Raw genomic sequence first — 20,478 nt, 5'->3', positions numbered from 1 at the left:
TATCAATATTTTTAATGGACAAAAGCCGGTTGTTACCGGCTAACGGAAACTCTGCCTTTGGTGATGAAATGTTACTTCCTTGTGTTATAAAATAAATTTTACCAAGACAAATATGATTCTTCATGTTCTGAATCGTTCAGTGGGGTCTTTCTCTAACATATCATTAATGTTATATCCAAAATGTCAGATTTCGTAGCCTAACACATCCGAGAATAAGCACCGAGCTCTGTTGACAGAGCTCTGCCGCATTCTCGCATCGACTTTTGAGGATTTTACATGTTGTGGTGGTCGTCTGCAAAGTTGTTTCCACGGGTCGCAAAATTAACATGACATGAGCCGAATTAAATGTAAAAGGCTTTGAAAATATAAAGATTGCGGTACGCTCAGTGCTCCATTGACATTTCACAAAGATACGCTTGTTTTTGTGACAGGAATTTCGCATGAATATGAAAAGCGTATACTAAAATATGAAAATACTACATGTCATGTCACAAAATCGATATCTATCTTACCTCTATATTGTTTTATGTTCTCCGGATTCGAGAAGAAAGATGACGAGTTCAACGGTGAGCCTGTCAGTTAGCCTTAATTCTCGCACAGAATCCAGCCTAGCTGACGCAATGCTATTTTCCAGATTTTTGACCACTTTTTTTCTCTGGCCTCTATTGAATTATTCTCCCTAATTTTGGCCATCCTACAAGGGTAAAAACTCCAATAACGTTTGAACATGATAGACATGGAGCATTGTTTTTCTTAGAGGAGTATCTACACAATTAACATTGTTTTATCCATTGGTCCCCATTTTTATTTTCTTTTATTGGACACCCTATACATTGGCCTTGTAGCTAAATGTTGTGGTGTTTCTCCCACCTGTCCATGTAGGCACACCAGATGTGAAGCAAGATGAGTCTCCACCGTTGACGCCTACAGGCAACGCCCCATCGTCTGAGTCTGAGCTGGACATCTCCAGCCCCAATGCCTCCCACGATGAGAGCCTGGCCAAAGACCCTGCCCTCAGAGACTCCGACAAGGACCTCTCCCACCGGCCCAAGCGCCGACGCTGCCATGAGACCTACAATTTTAACATGAAGTGTCCCACGCCGGGATGCAACTCACTGGGTAAGATAAGTGATCATTTGGTTAGTGGCACCACTGCTAGTTTTTAGTGGATGCTCAACAATCTTGTTATGATTATTATTTTTATTTTTTTTAATTGTTATTATTATTTGTATTTTTTATTTTCTCCCTTATTTCGTGATGTCCAATGGCGATCCAATTACGAACTTGTCTCATCGCTGCAACTCCCCAATGGGCTCAGTAGAGGCGAAGGTCGAGTCATGCGTCTTCCGAAACATGACCCGCCAAACCGTGCTTCTTATCACCCACCCGCTTAACCCGGAAGCCAGCTGCACCAATGTGTCGGAGGAAACACTGTTCAACTGACGACCGAAGTCAGCCTGCAGTCACTCGGCCCGCCACAAGGAGTCGCTAGAGCACGATGAGCCAAGTAAAGCCCCCCCGGCCAAACTCTTCCCGGCCAAACCCACCCCTAAACCGGACATCGCTGGGCCATTTGTGCGCCGCCCTATGGGACTCCCGGTCACGGCCGGTTGTGACACAGCCTTGGATTCAACCCGGGTCTGTAGTGACACCTCAAGCACTGCGATGCAGTGCCTTAAACCGCTGCGCCACTCGGGAGGCCCTATGATTATTTTTATGAAATATCTCTGGTCAATCAAATGTGTTCTCTGTAAACTCAATGCTTTTCTGTCTCTCTTGTTTCTCACAGGACATCTAACAGGGAAACATGAACGGCATTTTGCGGTATCAGGATGCCCACTTTACCACAACCTCTCTGCTGATGAATGCAAGGTACATGTCAGAACAATATTTGCCATTGGTTATGTGTTTTTTGAGGTACATTAACTTCATTGTCTCGTACTATGAGAGCTACAGAGAATCAAACCCCCAATAAATGTATTAATCCTTTTTATTGACAGGTGAAAGCAACCACTCGCGAGAAACACGAAGAAGAGACAAAGGTGCAGGAGGACAGCAACAGACACGCCACACGACACCAGGTCAAATTAATCAAATTAATCTTGATACTTTTTAAGGTGATACATTTTATCATGTTGGAAGGGGGGAAAAAAGCTAAAATCACAATGAAATCCTGTTGTGTCCACCAGACGCCCACGTCAAGACAGACAAGATACAAAGAGCAGGTGACGGAAATGAGGAAGGGCAGGAACTCTGGGCAGTCTAAGGAGCAGAAGGAGAAATACATGGTGAGACATATTCAAATGACTAGAGGGACAATTATGTTTGCTATGGAGATCTTACATTTTGGTATCTTAGAATTTTAAACGTATTTCAAAAGTAGTTTTTTCATAAGTATTTACTTAGACTTTTGAAGCCCTTTAAAGTCATTGGTATTTTGTGATGTTGTCATGTAGACTTTGTTTATTGACACAATCAGCACTCCATCACCCAACCGTTTTATTTCTCCATCTCGTCCACAGGAGCATCGACAGAGCCACGGCAACACCAGAGAACCTCTTCTGGAGAACATCACTAGTGAATATGACCTGGAGCTCTTCAGAAAAGCCCAGGCACGTGCATCTGAAGATCTGGTAAGAGAAAAACCTCAGTGCACCTACTTACTTCATTCATAATAAACCAATAGTGATATAGATTGTATTGTAGATAAGGTAATCTTGGTTGTTTAGAAGAATTTCATATTTCACCTCTCTTGTTTCGCACTTATTGAAAACACCACAGGAGAAGCTGCGGATCCAGGGCCAGATCACGGAGGGCAGCAACATGATCAAGACTATCCTGTTCGGCCGCTACGAGCTGGACACCTGGTACCACTCGCCCTACCCTGAGGAGTACGCCCGCCTGGGACGCCTCTACGTCTGCGAGTTCTGCCTCAAGTACATGAAGAGCCAGACCATTCTGAGACGACACATGGTAAGATAATGAAGACCAGGCTTATCACCTCTTAGGCTGGGGTTACACAAAGCAACTTTCACGTAATTTTAGTTGCAGTTGCAGGTTACGAGTGACATCCTCTCAAGCCACTTTGCTGATACACAAAACAACTCAAATGCGTTATTATTATTTTTTTTTATTTTTTTGTCACCTTTATTTAACCAGGTAAGCCAGTTGAGAACAAGTTCTCATTTACAACTGCGACCTGGCCAAGATAAAGCAAAGCAGTGCGATTAAAAACAACAACACAGAGTTACATATGGGGTAAACAAAACATAAAGTCAAAAATACAACAGAAAATCTATATACAGTGTGTGCGAATGTAGTAAGGCAATAAATAGGCCATAGTGCAAAATAGTTACAATTTTCGTATTAACACTGGAATGATAGATGTGCAAAAGATGATGTGCAAATAGAGATACTGGGGTGCAAATGAGCTAAATAAATAACAATATGGGGATGAGGTAGTTGGGTGGGCTAATTTCAGAATGGCTGTGTACAGGTGCAGTGATCGGTAAGTTGCTCTGACAACTGATGCTTAAAGTTAGTGAGGGAGATAAGAGTCTCCAGCTTCAGAGATTTTTGCAGTTCGTTGGCAGCAGAGAACTGGAAGGAATGGCGGCCAAAGGAGGTGTTGGCTTTGGGGATGACCAGTGAGATATACCTGCTGGAGCGCAGACTACGGGTGGGTGTTGCTATGGTGACCAGTGAGCTAAGATAAGACAGGGATTTGCCCTGCAGTGATTTATAGATGACCTGGAGCCAGTGGGTTTGGTGACGAATATGTAGTGAGGGCCAGCCAACAAGAGCGTACAGGTCACAATGGTGGGTAGTATATGGGGCTTTGGTGACAAAACGGATGGCACTGTGATAGATTACATCCAATTTGCTGAGTAGTGTTGGAGGCTATTTTGTAAATGACATCGCCGAAGTCAAGGATCGGTAGGATAGTCAGTTTTACGAGGGCATGTTTGGCAGCATGAGTGAAGGAGGCTTTGTTGCGAAATAGGAAGCCGATTCTAGATCTAACTTTTGATTGGAGATGCTTAATGAGATGCTTAATGATTGAAATAGCATGCAACAGCCAATCAAATTGAAGCTACTTTTGTCATATATTTGGGAATTCTAAACTCACCCAATGTCATCTGCTGTGTTACATTGTGATTTCACAAATTATTTGTTCATCCAACGGGTTGGTTATTGTATAAGGATCGAGTTAGATAAAAAGCTGGCTGTACAATTTAGCTAGCTAGCCAAAATAAAATTGCCAGCACTGTTTCATCAAGCTAGCTAGCTAGCAACGAGCTAACCAAGCTAGCAACGAGCTAAGCCAACTAATGCAGTTCATGTTGGACAATGTCAGTTGAAACTGGTCAGAGAGAGGTCTGGGTTAACCTAAGAAATTACATTTATTGACTGCCAAACCATGTACATAAACCTTTACTAACCATGGTGCCAATATTTATTTATACAGCTCCCGTTTGGCTAATGTCTCTTCTGTCAACCTTGATAGTGGTTCTCGCAGCACTGGTAGCTGTGTTGACATGACAACATAGGGTTCCGAACCTTGGAATGGATCATGTGACAAAATATTTTGTTTTGATTGGCTGTTTCTTTTAACTAGTTGCACAAAGTTGAAATGTTTGCAACTGGATGCAACCAAGTCGCAGATTAATTGCTTATCAGTGGCAGGGGGTGTTACACAAATAAATCAAAATACAACATAGTTGCAAGCAACTAAAGCTGCTTCCAATTTGCTACGTGTAACTACACCCTTAAGGTTTGAACAGACCACCAAGACTGTCGGCTGCAGTACACCTCTGCCCAGAATGTCAGTCAATGCTTTTTTTTGTGTACACATTAGTGATGCGTGGGTTGACTCATAACCCACAGTCCCTGCGGTTATATCTGTGTTGAGGGCGGGTTTGGGGTCATTAAATATTGTGTGTATGAAAGGTGGGTGGCTGGCGGGTTAAATAAAGAGAAAAAAATGCATTAAAAATCCAAAATGTATAATTCTTGTGCAGTTCATATTTTTAGGCTACATTTAGGTTTTTCTTTCATCATTTTTATCTGTAGTTGGTGCGTAGGCCCTAAAGCTTAGGCTTAACTGTACGCGCACCAAATACACACCATTTGCTAAATGCTTTTGGGAACTTGGGCAGAAAAAGTTAGTCGATCCAATTATTATTATTATGTTATGTGTGATGATTGTGAGGCGCTATACAGATTGGACAGTCACAAGACGGGGATTTCAAATATGGCAGGCCAAGGGAACTGTACTGTTCAGATGGGTTAAATGGAATAGTAACTGAAATCTGGACATTGACTGTAGGTCTATAACCGCTCACATAGCCTAGTATAACATTAACTCCTGCAGAATTAAGCAGTTCTTGCAGCAAAATGTTACACCAAATGTACATTTTGACTCGGGAACAGGAGTGGAGAAATATAATGTATTTATTTCAGAATCTTGAGAGAATGAATGCGCGGTTAGGGAACGTATCTAAAGGTTCTATCTTTATCAGCATCATAAAAGCTGATAGTATTTCAACCACATAAAATATGCATCCAAGCCGAACTAAAATCTTATCAGAAATACGTTGTAGTGTTTTCACAGCTTTTAATTCCCTTAAAACTGGTCAAACTAATGCAGACCTGCCAACCTGCACGCATTTTGCGTACCATGCATCGCAGTGCTAGCTGTGCCACTAGAGATCCTGGTTCGAATCCAGGCTCTGTCGTAGCCGGCCGCGACAGGGAGACCCATGGGGCGACGCACAATTGGCCCAGCGTCGTCCAGGGTAGGGGAGGGAATGGCCGGCAGGGATGTAGCTCAGTTGGTAGAGCATGGCGCTTGCAACGCCAGGGTTGTGGGTTCGTTTCCCACGGGGGGCCAGTATGAAAATGTATGCACTCACTAACTGTAAATCGCTCTGGATAAGAGCGTCTGCTAAATGACTAAAATGTAAAATGTAATTAAATATTAAACTGATTATGGCAGTAGGCAGATTATGCAATAATCATATAATCACCTTACTCTGCTTATCTTAATCGGCATAAGGTCAAAATCGAAGTAAGAATACGCCGATTAAAACACCTGGTTTTCTGAGCAATCTTTCAAATTATTAGGACATGTAAACACCTTAATCGGCGTCCAGCAGTGTATTTGATCTGAGCATGTGCTAGCACCAGCCCAGCGAGCCTCCCTGTTTAACGCGGATGAAGTGTGTTTGGAACAACTGAATGTATGCGTCTTAGAAGTAGTTTTCGTATACAAACTTTATGTCCGAAATCAGAATAAAAAATAACATGTTCACTGTGGTAGAATGTTTATTTTGATTGGCGATTTTCTGCATTTTCAGAGTGCCATCAGGTAGCCTGATTTCAGATGTGTCCATGTAAACGGATTATTAGGGAAATCGTTCTTCTTGCAAAGCATGTAAACGTTTTAATCGAACTATTATATTAATCTGACTATCCACAATAATCGTATTATTGTGTGCATGTAACTGCACTCTTTGCGTGTCTTGACCAATCAGATTCACAGAAATCGCAGGTCGCGCGGGCGTAGGCAAAACACACAAAGTGCGCTCTCCACTTTCCTCTGGTATTTATTTAGCAAGCGGATAACACATAATTCCCGACAGACACAAGCAAAAACTCGTACATAAATGTAGACGCCTATACACCTAAACATTAGCGATCTGACATGCTGTATTGCATGGAAACGAGACGATTTTTCAGTCTGATCAATTGTAGGCTACTAACAACAGCTGCTGCATAGTCTAGCCCAGGGTTCCCCAAACTCGGTCCTGGGCACCATCCTCCTCAAGGCCAGGAGTAAAAAACAACAACATATGACCTGATAAGGAAAAACTCTAGTCCCATCATAGCCCATATTAAACCTTTTTACAACAGATTAATCACATCATACCGTATAAGGTCCGGGGTTTTACCTGGGTAGGTTATCAGATCAGGAAAAACTACGCGCCCCAGAATATTTGTTTCGCCACATCACTCTTGGACTTGTGGTGCCATCTCTGACTATTTTCCTCCCTCGAGCTGGATGGCAGCCCTCCACTTCGTCCATTGATATCACTGATGTGTGAGAAAAAAGGGTAGGGAAATGGAGAACGAACTGTTTGCGAAATACATTTTCTGAAATTGTATGTGTTAGTCAAGCACAACCACTATTTCAGAGTTAGCTCCTAAGCCAAGGTGTCATTACGAAGAAGGTAGTTAGCTACAGCGTTTAGTCAAGGAAGCGAAAGCACTTTCTTGCCCGCACATGCTTCAATCTCCGCAACCGTAGTAGGCACGAGCGCATTGACAAGCAAGAAAACGTGCAGTGTTGTGGTAGTTCAGTGTGCATCGCTGCCTGGATGGAAACAGACTGTTCCGCTAATACGACCTTCACAGTAAGTTATGTTAGACTGTGAAAGATTAGTAGGCCTATGTTAATTAATCAGTACTTGATCTGTCCTCTTGATATAGCTGTATGTCAACAGTAGATTGCTAATGATGTGATAAAAGTCAGTTCACCAATGACGAGGCATGTTGAATGAATGGTAGCCTAGTAGTCAGACCTAACTTGATGGATTAGGTCAGGGATGGAAATCTGGAACAAGCTCATATAGGCGTAGTTCAGTTGTTTCATAATATTCTAAATAGCCTACAGTAAGCTAGACTACTACATTGCATCCAGTAATTGAATTATTCATAAAAAAATGTTTTATGTCAGTTTACATTTTCACTAGACTATCTACATATTGACACCTATTAATTAGAATAATCATTACCCCTAAATTTTACCTATAAAAATGTGTGTCATTGAGACCACCTCAATTTAATTTAGGATCAAACAAAAAAAAACTTCTGTGTTGGCTAAATTATTTGATAGAATTTAGCTTTCAGGAAATGTCAGTTACATGCTTTAAAAAAAAAGAAAAATGCTCAAATTTCCTGAGGGGGAAGTTGACTGACCCCTCCTGCCCTCCCCCTACCCAACCTTAAGCCTACATCAGCACCACCTTGTCAGAAAATCCTAGGGAGAGCCCTGATTGTACATCTAAACATATTTCTTGTTTGCTGCTGAAGAACAGCTAATTACCAAGTACCCATAACAGTCTATAGCCTCCCATTCCTACTGAGAGTCTTCTGCCAACATCATTATTAGGCTAAAAAAGGTGCATTGCCTATGCTTTGAGCAGTGTGGGTGTCGCAAGTGCGCCGTCGTGGGGTCCTGTGGTGCCGCCACTGCACTGAAGTGGTACTCATCAAAAATATTCAAGGTTGGCAGGTCTGCTGATGTCATTTGAAAATGTCGCACGGAGAATCTTTCCACTTTTTTTTGTTGTTATTGCATTTTCTCCCTGGTCTCTAAACCTATTTGCTGCGTGAGAGAAGCAGAGATGAAAACAGAACTTTACCGATGTCAACTAGATTGAATAATTTATTTTATTGATGCAGGGCAACAAGTAATGACAGAAGGGAAGCTGCATGTATCTAATTATAGACAAGTTTATCAAATAGCCTACCAAAATGTTGAAAATTATAAGCAGAAACATAGGCCTATCTAAATAAATCATCATAAAAATCCCGCACCCCCTGTCAAAAAATAGCTCCAGCATCTCTGACTGTACAGCGCATTTTCTCTATTTACGGGTTAGGGTCGGGTGCGGGCCTGAGCTTTTCACTTTATCACATATAGTCGGGCGGTTGCTAGGGGTTATTAGCAATTGCGGGTGAACAAACAGCTGATCCGTGCATCACTAATACATACAGTATTCACACCCCTTGACTTTAACCACATTTTGTTGTGTTACAGCCTGAATTTAAAATGGATTCAATTGAAAAAATTGTGTCTCTTGCCTACACACAATACCCCATAATGTCAAAGTGGAATTATGTTTTTTTTTTTGGGGGGGGGGGCAAATTAATAACAAATTAAAAGCTGAAATGTCTTGTGTCAATAAGTATTCAACCCCTTTGTTATGGCAAGCCTAAATAAGTTCAGGAGTAAAAATGTGCTTAATAAGTTACACAATAAGTTGCGTGGACTCACTCTGTGTGCAATAAATCTGTAACGTCCCTCAGTCGAGCATTGAATTTCAAACACAGATTCAACCACAAAGACCAGGGAGGTTTTTTCCAATGCCTCGCAAAGAAGGGCACCTATAAAATAAAAAAAAGCAGACGTTGAATACCCTTTGAGCATGGTGAAGTTATTATTTACACTTTGGATGGTGTATCAATACACCCAGTCACTACAAGGATACAGGTGTCCTTCCTAACTCAGTTACCGGAGAGGAAGGAAACCGCTCAGGGATTTTAACAATGGTGACAGAGTTTAACGGCTGTGATAGGAGAAAACTGAGAATGTCTCAACAACATTGTAGTTACTCCACAATACTAACCTAATTGACAGCGTGAAAAGAAGGAAGCCTGTACAGAATACAAATATTCCAAAACATGCTTCCTGTTTGTAACAAAGCACTAAAGTAATACTGCAAAAATTTGGCAAAGCAATTAACTTTTTGTCCTGAAAACAAAGTGTTATGTTAGAGGCAAATGCAATACAACACATTACTGAGTACCACTCTCCATATTTTCAAGCAATAGTGGTGGCTGCATCATGTTATGGGTAAGCTTGTAATCGTTAAGGACTGGGGAGTTGTTCACGATAAAAAGGAAATGGAATGGAGCTAAACACAGGCAAAATCCTAGAGGAAAACCTGGTTCAGTCTGCTTTCCACCAGACACTGGGAGATTAATTCACCTTTCAGCAGGACAATAACCTAAAACACAAGGCCAAATCTACACTGGAGTTGCTTAACAAGAAGATAGTGAATGTTCCTGAGTGGCAGAGTTACAATTTTGACTTAAATCTGCTTCAAAATCTATGCCAAGACCAGAAAATAGTTGTTTAGCAATTATCAACAACCAATTTGACAGAGCTTGAAGAATTTTGAAAAGAATAATGGGCAAATGATGCACAATCCAGAGGAGGAAAGCTCTTAGACTTACCCAGAAAGACTCAAAGCTGTAATTGCTGCCAAAGATGATTCTAACATGTATTGACTACTTATCTAATCAAGATATATTAGTGTTTTATTTATTATAGATTTTTTACAAATGTAAGAATTTGACTTCCACTTTGATATTACAGAGTATTTTGTGTAGATCGTTGACAAAAAAGGACATGCATTTTAATCCCACTTTGTAACACAACAAAATCTGGAAAAAGTAAAGGGGTGTGAATACTTTCTGAAGGCACTGTAGCGCTGTACATCGGCGGTCAGGCTGGTTAAAATACTCCAGGCCAGAAGGTGGCAGTAGCGTTGCTTTCGCTGTGTTTCCATCGGCATATCAAAGATAATTTTCCCCCATAATTTTCCTACATATACTGAACAAAAATAAAAAACGATTTTACTGAGTTACAGTTCATATAAAGAAATCAGTCAATTTAAATAAATGTATTAGGCCCTAATCTATGGATTTCACATTACTGGGCAGGGGCGCCGCCATAGGTGGGCCTTGGAGGGCATAGGCCCACCCACTGGGGAGCAAGGCCCAGCCAATCAGAATGAGTTTTTCCCAACAAAAGGGCTTTATTACAGACAGAAATACTCCTCAGTTTCTTCAGCTGTCCGGGTGGCTGGTCTCAGACGATCCCGCAGTTGAAGAAGCCGGATGTGGAGGTCCTGGGCTGGCGTGGTTACACGTGATCTGCGGTTATGAGGCCGGTTGGACCTACTTATGGTAGAGAAATGAACATTGAATTATCTGGCAACAGCTCTGGTGGACATTCCTGCAGTCAGCATGCCAATTGCACGCACCCTCAAAACTTGAGACATCTGTGACATTGTGTTGTGTGACAAAACTGCCTTTTATTGGTATTTTATTGACCCAAGCACAAGGTGCAACTGTGTAATGATCATTCTGTTTAATCGGGGATGCAAACAAATTTGTGCACAACATTTTAGAGAAGCTTTGTGCGTATGGAACATTTCTGGGAACTGTTATTTCAGCTCATGAAACATGGGACCAACACTTTATTTACATGTTGCATTTATATTTTTGTTCAGTATACATCACTCCTGTGTGTCATTGATTTAAATGATTATAAGGTTGTACATATCAGACTGGGTGAGGGGGCCTTTTAATTGGGTTTGAATGAGCAAATCAATAGTGTTGTCTCCCTGTGTGTTTGTTAGGCCAAGTGTGTGTGGAAGCATCCACCCGGAGATGAGGTCTACAGGAAGGGAGCCATCTCTGTCTTTGAGGTGGACGGCAAGAAGAACAAGGTGAGGGGCCTATTCATTTTCTCTAACCCTGGACTCATACTTTACTTTCTGTCAGTTTTTTTCTCAAAATAGGTATATTGGTCTAAAGAGCAAATACATAATCATGGTTAAAAAATGTTTTGTCATGTCTCACATTTCAGCCTATGGTCCCTAACCACAGGGATGCCTGGCACTCCTATAAAACAAGCTGCATTATCTCTGGCGAGGCCTTTGGGGAATTTAAATGGTGTGGTTTCCTTTTCCAGATCTACTGCCAGAACCTGTGTCTACTCGCCAAGCTCTTCCTGGATCACAAGACGCTGTACTACGACGTGGAACCCTTTCTGTTCTACGTCATGACTGAGGCAGACAACACAGGCTGCCATCTGGTGGGATACTTCTCTAAGGTAAAAAAAGAAAAAAAGACCAAGGGACCCACCCACTGTACTCCTTCCACATTGGTAGTGGTTGCCTGTATATATTCAGAGCTGTATCCCTGTAATGCTTAGAGAAGATGTCATTTCAAGTGTTATTGAAGTGTTGTGGTTGCAGGTTCACCTGCCTCATCTAAAGCCTATTATTTTGGGGTGTTGCTATAGGCCAACAAGTGCTAACAGTCAGTTTCTAAATAATGTGTGTGAAATGCGTGGTAGTGTATGTGATGTAAACAGAGAGGTCTACTTTCTAGGGGACCTGAATATTGACTGGTTTTCATCATGCTAACTGCTCAAGAGGAAGCTTCTCACTGTAACCAGTGCCTGTAATCTGGTTCAGGTTATTAATCAACCTACCAGGGTGTTTACAAACACTACAAGAACAAGATCATTCACATGTATTGATCACATTTTTACTAATACTGTAGAACTTTGTTCTAAAGCGGTATCCATACCCATTGGATGCAGTGATCACAATATAGTGGCTATATCCAGGAAAGCCACATTTCCAAAAGCTGGGCCTAAAATAGTGTATAATAGATCATACAAAAGATTTTGCTGTGACTCATGTGGATGATGTAAAAAATATTTTATGAAATTGCTTCTTCCAATTATTGATGAACGTGCACCTGTTTAGAAATGGACTGTTAGAACTGTTAAGGCTCCATGGATTGATGAGGAATTTAAAAACTGTATGGTTGAAAGAGATGGGGCAAAATGAGTGGCTAATAAGTCTGGCTGCACATCTCACTTACTGCAAATTGAGAAATTATGTGACTAAACTCAACAAAATAAGAAGGGACTGTATTATGAAGCCAAGATCAATGATATAAAGAATGATGGAAAAAAAAGTACTTTAAATTAAATTATGGGCAGAAAGACTAATTAAAATTATTGTTATCGATCAATAATGACAAACCTCCTGGCATTGACAACTTAGATGGAAAGCTACTGAGGATGGTGGCTGACTCTATAGCCACTCCTATCTGTCATGTCTTTAATATGAGCCGAGAGGAAAGTGTTTGTCCTCAGGCCTGGAGGGAAGCCAAAGGCATTCCGCTACCCAAGAGTGATGAAGCGGCCTTTACTGGTTCTAATAGTAGACCTATCAGCTTGCTGCCAGCTCTTAGCAAACTGTGGGAGCTGTACTGTTAGATTTCAGTGCAGCCTTTGATATTATTGACCATAACCTGTTGTTGAGAACGTGTGTTTTATGGCTATTCAACCTCTGCCATATTGTGGATTCGGAGCTATCTATCTAATAGAACTCAGAGTTTTTTTTTTTTATGGAAGCTTCACTAATGTCAAACATGTAAAGTGTGGTGTACCACAGGGCAGCTCTCTAGGCCCTCTACTCTTTTCTATTTTTTACCAATGACCTGCCACTGGCATTAAACGAAGCATGTGTGTCCATGTATGCTGATGATTCAACCAAATACGCATCAGCAACCACAGCTAATGAAGTCACTGAAACCCTTAGCAAAGAGTGCAGTCAGTTTTGGAATGGGTGACCAGTAACATCTCTAAAACTAAGAGCAGTGTATTTGGTACAAATCATTCCCTAAGTTCTAGACCTCAGCTGAATCTGGTAATGGATGGTGTGGCTGTTGAACAAGTTGAGGAGACTAAATTACTTGGTGTTTCCTTGGATTGTAAACTGTCATGGTCAAAACATACAGATTCAATGGTTGTAAAGATGGGGAGAGGTCCGTAATAAAGAGATGCTCCTGCTGGCTCTAGTTTTATCTTATCCTGATTACTGTCCAGTCATATGGTCAAGTGCTGCAAAGAAAGACCTAGTTAAGCTGCAGCTGGCCCAGAACAGAGCGGCACGTCTTGCTCTTCATTGTAATCAGAGGGCTAATATGAATACTATGCATGCCAGTCTCTTGGCTAAGAGTTGAGAAAATACTGACTGCATCACTTCTTGTTTTTTATAAGAAACATTAATGTGTTGGAAATTCCAAATTGTTTGCATAGTCAACTTACATACAGCACTGACACACACACTTACCCCACCAGGCATGCCACCAGGGGTCTTTTCACACTCACCAGGTCCAGAACAAGTTGAAGTAAACACACAGTACTATACAGAGCCATGAGTGCATGGAACTCCCTTCCATCTCATATAGCGCATGTGAACAGCAAACCTGGTTTAAAAAAACAAATAAAGCTACAGCTCACGGCACAATGCCTCTCCCACATGTGACCTACTTGTTGTGTAAATGTACTGACATGTATGTGTAACTGAATAGATGCACATACGCACGCTACATTTAAATGTTTTTAAATGTATGTCAATTGTAAAGTATTTTGTCTGTAATGTTTTTTATGTTATGTGTCGGACCCCAGTAAGACTAGCTGTTGCCATTGGCGTCGGCTTATGGGTATCCTAATAAATCAAATCTGTCTCCCATAACGTTTTGATACGGTTTATGATAGCGCTTTGTTTTTTATTACGGAATTCTCTGTCATTACTTTAGCTTTAAAGATGAGACTCATACACATATTCTGTGTTCTTACAGGAAAAGAACTCTTTCCTCAACTACAACGTCTCTTGCATCCTGACAATGCCCCAGTACATGAGACAGGGCTATGGGAAGATGCTGATCGACTTCAGTAAGTCGCTATAGGCAATTTTTTACCCCTGTTCTCTCTTATTAGTGCAAGGTTGTTCATTGCAACTACAGCCAGGTGGAATTTCCAGATGCAGATTATTTTATTAAACCCCCAGGAATGAAAACACAGGGTATTGGTGATTAAATACACAGTCAACACTGAAAGGGCTGACACAGAATTCTGCCGCTTTAATATGCCCTGAAAGCAAGTTCTTTGTGTTTACATTATGTGGCTATTAGGGCTGGGTGATATGGCCTAAAAGTCAGATTTGTAATTTTTATTTTATTATTATTATTATTATTATTATTATTATTATTATTTATTATTACTTATGGGCGATTCACGATATATATACAAAAATTATTTTAAAAATCCCCAAATAAGCTTTGTTTTACAATTTAAAGGTAAAATACACTGCTTTTCAAACAGTCAGCAATCATCTAAAATTAAACCTAGGCTCAATATAAGCTTTCCACAACCATAAGACCCACTAATTGTTTAATTATTTTATCAAAATAGTTGAACCTGCTTTTTTGCAATAATTACTGATCTGGCTTTCAAGTATGTCTATGAAAATGCCCGTTTTCTTACAAATGTACATCCCCAAATTCCCCACTAATAATGACCAACTTCTTGTAGCAGGCATTAGAGAAAATCTTGAAGACGGACAGGGTGTGTTCATAACTGTCTACCTTGTTAGCTAGCTAATAGACCCAAGTTGGCTAGATTTTATATATAAAGATTAGCGGGCATTACAGGTCTCATAAACAATCTCTCAAGCACGAGCCCACGTGCTAGTGAGTAGTCAGCTAATCTTTATATTTCAAGTCTAGCCAACTTGGATCTATTAGCTAGCTAACAAGGTAGAACAGTTGAACTGCTATGAACACACCCTATCCGTCTCCAACTGTTTGAACAGCATGCTAGCCTGTCCACTTTGATTAGATATTGAAATCAAGTGGCCTACCTGGATAAGAAGATGCTCATTTCTCAGAATGAGAATGAGTTGCCAATTCCTTATATAAATGCGTATTTTTATGCTTGGTGTATGATTGGGAAGGTGCATTTTCAATTTCGCGCTTAAACATCAATTCGATTTCATCAAATGAATTTGGTATAACGCCCAGCCCTAGTGGCTATTGCAGTAGAACAAAACTACAGTTAATTTTGAGGTTTAGCTTTTCTCCACCAGGTCTCATTGCTATTTTAGTGCAGTCCATCTCATTGTTTATTAGAACTGCTACTGACCACCCTGCCTGCCCTATCCCCTTTCTGTAGGTTACCTGCTGTCCAAGGTGGAGGAGAAGGTGGGCTCCCCGGAGCGGCCCCTCTCGGACCTGGGCCTCATCAGCTACCGCAGCTACTGGAAGGAAGTGCTGCTGCGCTACATGTACAACTTCCAGGGCAAGGAGATCTCCATCAAAGGTGACAGAGAGGACTTTACATAGAACTTAATTTTTGCACAAAAAAATGGTGTCCTTAATGCCACACTTTACTGTGCTGAGAGGATTTGGAAAGAATCTACAATTAGTTTAGGGTCAAAGGTGAGGGTTGAAAATGACGCTGTCAAATTGTGGAGCTTGTTCAGGTTACACACACTCACGCACATACGTAATCTCCAAAGTGTTCCCTTTCAATTGCTACTATGGTTATGCATATCCTTCTCATATTTATTCTGTTACAAACATTATAATTTGGGCCTGTCCATATAGGCCAATTCTCCTCATAACTAATTTGTCTCTAGGCGCATCCAACTGCTTAACATGCAATAAGCACTTTAAACCTGGGAAGACTACCCTTTATTTTGCCCAGTTTTTAGCAAGTATTTGCTGTAACTTGTGTGTATGTAGCCTTATCTGTTTTATGTGGTTGATGTCATGTTGTCTGTAAATGTTGATGATTTAATGTTGTTAATTATGTGGCTTCAAGTTAGCCTAAATTTCATTTGAAAACATTAGCAGATTTTCTACCAAGCATTTGAATGGTTAGGAATAGCATATGAAATGGAACACTCTTGGCAGGATTCTCTTTTTTGAATGTGTGTTATGTTTGTGTTTGTTCAGAGATCAGCCAGGAGACAGCCGTGAACCCAGTGGACATTGTCAGCACCCTGCAGTCCCTGCAGATGCTCAAGTACTGGAAGGGAAAGCACCTCGTCTTGAAGAGACAGGTACTGTATGTGAGCCCTTCACGAAGAAGGTGTGTGTGTCATGACAATATCAACATTGGTTAATCCTTTGCACACTGATCCCATATATGGGATCCAAATGGGTGATTTGGTCACTGATAAGTGTTTAAATTGGAACGCTGTGGCTACAGCAACATACTATAAATTACATATGCGTCTCCGCTTCACAGCGATGTATAGCTTTCAAATGACAGATGTTTTAAACGGGACCACCACCCGTTTAAAATGTGCTTGCTTCAGTTCCTCCAAAGGCACAACCAGGAGATCAAAAAAATTGAAATCAAAAATATTTGAGACATAAAAGTGTATTGATATTACTGCACACACGTTGGAGAGGTGTGTGTGGCCATTTGGAGACACCAGTTAGACATTTCTCTCAAACCCTTGTATTTTTTGTCTTGTCATGTTGTATCTCCCACAAATTTTGGCATGAATATTCTTGTTATATTATTTAACTATTTCCAGATTTCGTTATCGACAAATGATTGCAAAAAGTACAGTAAAGGTAAAATGCACATAAAATCAACAGTGTAATGTTTGAACTGTCCTCACCTTTGTTCCCTTTCAATTGCTACCATGGTTATACATATTTTTTTGAGCATTTCAATTTGTTCGTGCGTGCGTGCGACATGACAACATCCCATTCGGCTCAGTTTGTCAGTTAAGACCCTACGATTCTCTTCTCTTAAGTAAGTTGTCCCTAGGTGCATCAAACTGCTCAACATGCACTAGACTAGGCACTTTAAACCTGGGAAGGAGAAGTCCTGTGGACATTTGAGCTATCCTTTGCACTGTATTTATCATGTGTTTGCTGTAGTTTGTGCGTATGTAACCCTTTCTATCTGTTTTATGTGGTTGTCATCTATGTTATGTGGGTCTGTAAATGTTGATGATTTAATGTCATCTTTGACTCAGTGCTCTTGAATCTGAGGCAAATTCCTGTAAAAGGCCAATAAATGATTTGAACTCCCCCTTACAGGACCTGATCGATGAGTGGAAAGCCAAGGAGACGAAAAGAGGCAGCAACAACAAAACCATTGACCCCAGTTCGTTAAAATGGACCCCGCCCAAAGGGACATAGGCTAAAGGCTCACAAGTGAGCCACCTAATAAACTCTTCTTTCTTCTATCACTCCTGCCAGAATAGGAGTCCTATCAGCTATCAATACCACAGTCTTCTTTCTTCTATCACTCCTGCCAGGATAGGAGTCCTATCAGCTATCAATACCACAGTCTTCTTTCTTCTATCACTCCTGCCAGGATAGGAGTCCTATCAGCTATCAATACCACAGTCTTCTTTCTTCTATCACTCCTGCCAGGATAGGAGTCCTATCAGCTATCAATACCACAGTCTTCTTTCTTCTATCACTCCTGCCAGGATAGGAGTCCTATCAGCTATCAATACCACAGTCTTCTTTCTTCTATCACTCCATCCACCCTGTATAGCTGCCCTTTGCTAGGTTTTTCTTGTGTCTGGAGGAACTCTCTTCCCCTGTTTTACATTTCGACTCGTATTTATATTTTAGTAATTCGTCACCATTCAATCAATTCTTGGCTTAAATATTGTTAAACAATGAAAGTTAGAGAATTTTAGTTGATGACTTTTGTTTTAAACAATCCACCTAAATAAAGATAAGCTACGAATGTATTTACACCACCGTCGGAGCTTTGTACCGAAAGCTCAGACTCTAGTGGATCGCATAATGAATGTTTTGCTTCTTTGTCCACAAAAAAAATACATACTTCTGACCTGCTGCAGCATTCCTGGCTTTTTCTTTTATTTCATTCAACACAGTGGCAGTTGTTTGCAGAGACAAGTGCATTTTTTGGGATAGAATATACCATAATCATCGGCATGAACTTTGATACCTTAAAGACATTGCTTTTTTTCTTACAAGTATGAGATACTGTTGTTTCTTTTTTTTTATGCGTTGATATCAAAATTGTATAGATCATGTAAACATTCAAATCTGAATCTTTTTTTCTAGCTTTAGTAATACGGGAGTTGGTCCCATGCCTCTTGTCAATCTGCCAAATGAAGAAATACAAATAGCACATAATACACGTTAAAATGTTTGGTTTGCATTTAGTCAACATAAAGACAAGTTTTACATATATATTTTACATTTAAAAATGTAAAATGTAATACAAGTTTTACTGTGCAAACCACATTACAATGTTACAAAGTGCTCTCAGGTTTTAACCATAACATCAATGTATAAGAAATACCTGGTTGTGTGTGTGATCCCTCGGCAATATCGATCGCAGTGCTTGTAGCATCTGGAATAATTTTCGTGAACGATTCTGCAGCAACAAAAGAGCATTTGTTCATGACGCACGACTGGAATTGTCGGTACCTGTTTTGTTTAAACCTTAGGTGTTACTTCTCTGTGCTGTGTTTTTGTCATTCTTTTTTGTATTTTTAATAAAAATACCTTGATTTTATTTGAAGTGTAATTATTCTTACCCCCACTTGATGCTCTTCTTCCCATAAGTCCAACAAACATCTCCCCTTTATTTCCTGTTGAAGACAAAATCAGGAAAGATTCATTTAAAAGGAGATGCATTGTTTTTTCATGTTAAATGTAAAACAGGTTTTAAAAGTAATGCAGAAAAATTGCTCATACTGTTGGTTTGCTGATTAGGATTTAGATACTGAATAATCTAAAATATAGTGTGTGGATGGTGGACCACAGTGTTCTGTACAGGCTACCACTATATATAAAAAAAAGTGTTTTTATTACTCCAGTGTGCTATACTTATGTCTTCTATTCACTCTAATAGGCTGCGGCTGATCATCTGTAGTAAAAGGTACCTGATAAGCACTGAAATGTATTTGAGTTTAAAAAGACAAGCGATTTGCTTTGAATATTTGCTTTGCTTTGAATATTTGCTTTGCTTGTTAATTAGATATAATACATACTGAACATAGATACAGTACACACCATACAATTTGTATTCTACTCTACCATAATCCTGTAATAACAACCCTTTCAAGTCTTGGACAGAAAGAACGCTATAGTGCTTACCTGAGCGTTTGCCCATGAGCCCGTAGAACTGATGGGCTTTAGATCTCTTAATCAGACTAGCAACTTGACTGGCCAACGTCTTCTCCAGTGGATTATCCTGGGGAAAGGATAAGTTAATTTTTTCTCTCCAATTGTGACGTTTATTGCTACGTAATAACGTTTTTGGTTCAAATTATTAATAGATAAATGATATGAACGCATATGTAAATTTTTGTCATTTAGCAGACGCTCTTATCCAGAGCGACTTACAGTTAGTGAGTGCATACTTATTTTTTATTTTATACTGGCCCCCCGTGGGAATCGAACCCACAACCCTGGCGTTGCAAGCGCCATGCTCTACCAAAGATAATGGATAATGGAAATGTTTAAAATGTCACTTACCTGCCAGTCTTTGGATACCCAGTGTTCCTTGTCAGCACTAAAAGACAATCCCTGGCATGTATACACCAGGACATACAGGGTAACTATTACCAGCTGGAATTTCCAAATATCCATTGAGTGTAATGATACCAGACAAACCTATATTCAAATAAGCCTATTTTTACTTCAGAAATATATATTTAAAATAAATAATAGATCTATCTGCTCAGCTGGATAGAGGGCTGTGTCTATTCTCTGTCTGTCTGATCCTCCACTGACTGAATATAATATCCATTTTATACTACAGTACCCCATACAGCCTCATGTCTCCTCCCCTCGACACCATCAAATCATCAAGCTCATACTATTATTATGCAGTATTTAAGAAATATGGCACATTTTTTACGTCATGCAAAGAGTTGCATGAAATAGATTTTTGCAAACCTATAGGTACATAATTGAGTGTAAAAAAATAGGGGAGGTGAATGCAACAAGCTGTATTCCAGTTTGATCGCTTGGGCTGATGATCTAATTTACAGAAATGTAATTGTACTACTTTATTATCCA

The 20,478-nt window shown here is 40.2% G+C and overlaps 1 protein-coding gene across 2 annotated transcripts in view; it reads left to right on the top strand.

The window, feature by feature from the left end:
- The window catches only part of LOC121547241 (histone acetyltransferase KAT7), a 30,990-nt gene extending 12,023 nt beyond the window's left edge, over positions 1 to 18,967 (top strand). Inside the window, exons 3-14 of one of the 2 annotated variants that reach the window (XM_041858409.2) lie at positions 883 to 1,119; positions 1,790 to 1,872; positions 2,001 to 2,081; positions 2,190 to 2,288; positions 2,523 to 2,633; positions 2,782 to 2,973; positions 11,214 to 11,303; positions 11,549 to 11,689; positions 14,242 to 14,335; positions 15,614 to 15,760; positions 16,399 to 16,505; positions 17,503 to 18,967. In XM_041858409.2, the coding sequence (XP_041714343.1) occupies positions 883 to 1,119; positions 1,790 to 1,872; positions 2,001 to 2,081; positions 2,190 to 2,288; positions 2,523 to 2,633; positions 2,782 to 2,973; positions 11,214 to 11,303; positions 11,549 to 11,689; positions 14,242 to 14,335; positions 15,614 to 15,760; positions 16,399 to 16,505; positions 17,503 to 17,604 (1,484 nt within the window). In that variant the 3' untranslated portion in view covers positions 17,605 to 18,967. Of the gene's footprint in view, positions 1 to 882; positions 1,120 to 1,789; positions 1,873 to 2,000; positions 2,082 to 2,189; positions 2,289 to 2,522; positions 2,634 to 2,769; positions 2,974 to 11,213; positions 11,304 to 11,548; positions 11,690 to 14,241; positions 14,336 to 15,613; positions 15,761 to 16,398; positions 16,506 to 17,502 lie in introns of both variants that reach the window. The other variant, XM_041858408.2, reaches the window with a different exon arrangement.
- The last annotated feature ends 1,511 nt before the right edge of the window (positions 18,968 to 20,478 follow it).

Source organism: Coregonus clupeaformis, chromosome 31 (genome assembly GCF_020615455.1).
Source record: "Coregonus clupeaformis isolate EN_2021a chromosome 31, ASM2061545v1, whole genome shotgun sequence".
NCBI classification, from domain to species: Eukaryota; Metazoa; Chordata; class Actinopteri; order Salmoniformes; family Salmonidae; genus Coregonus; species Coregonus clupeaformis.
Note: the sequence above shows the minus strand (reverse complement) of the source record. Positions and strands in the feature narration are given on the sequence as shown.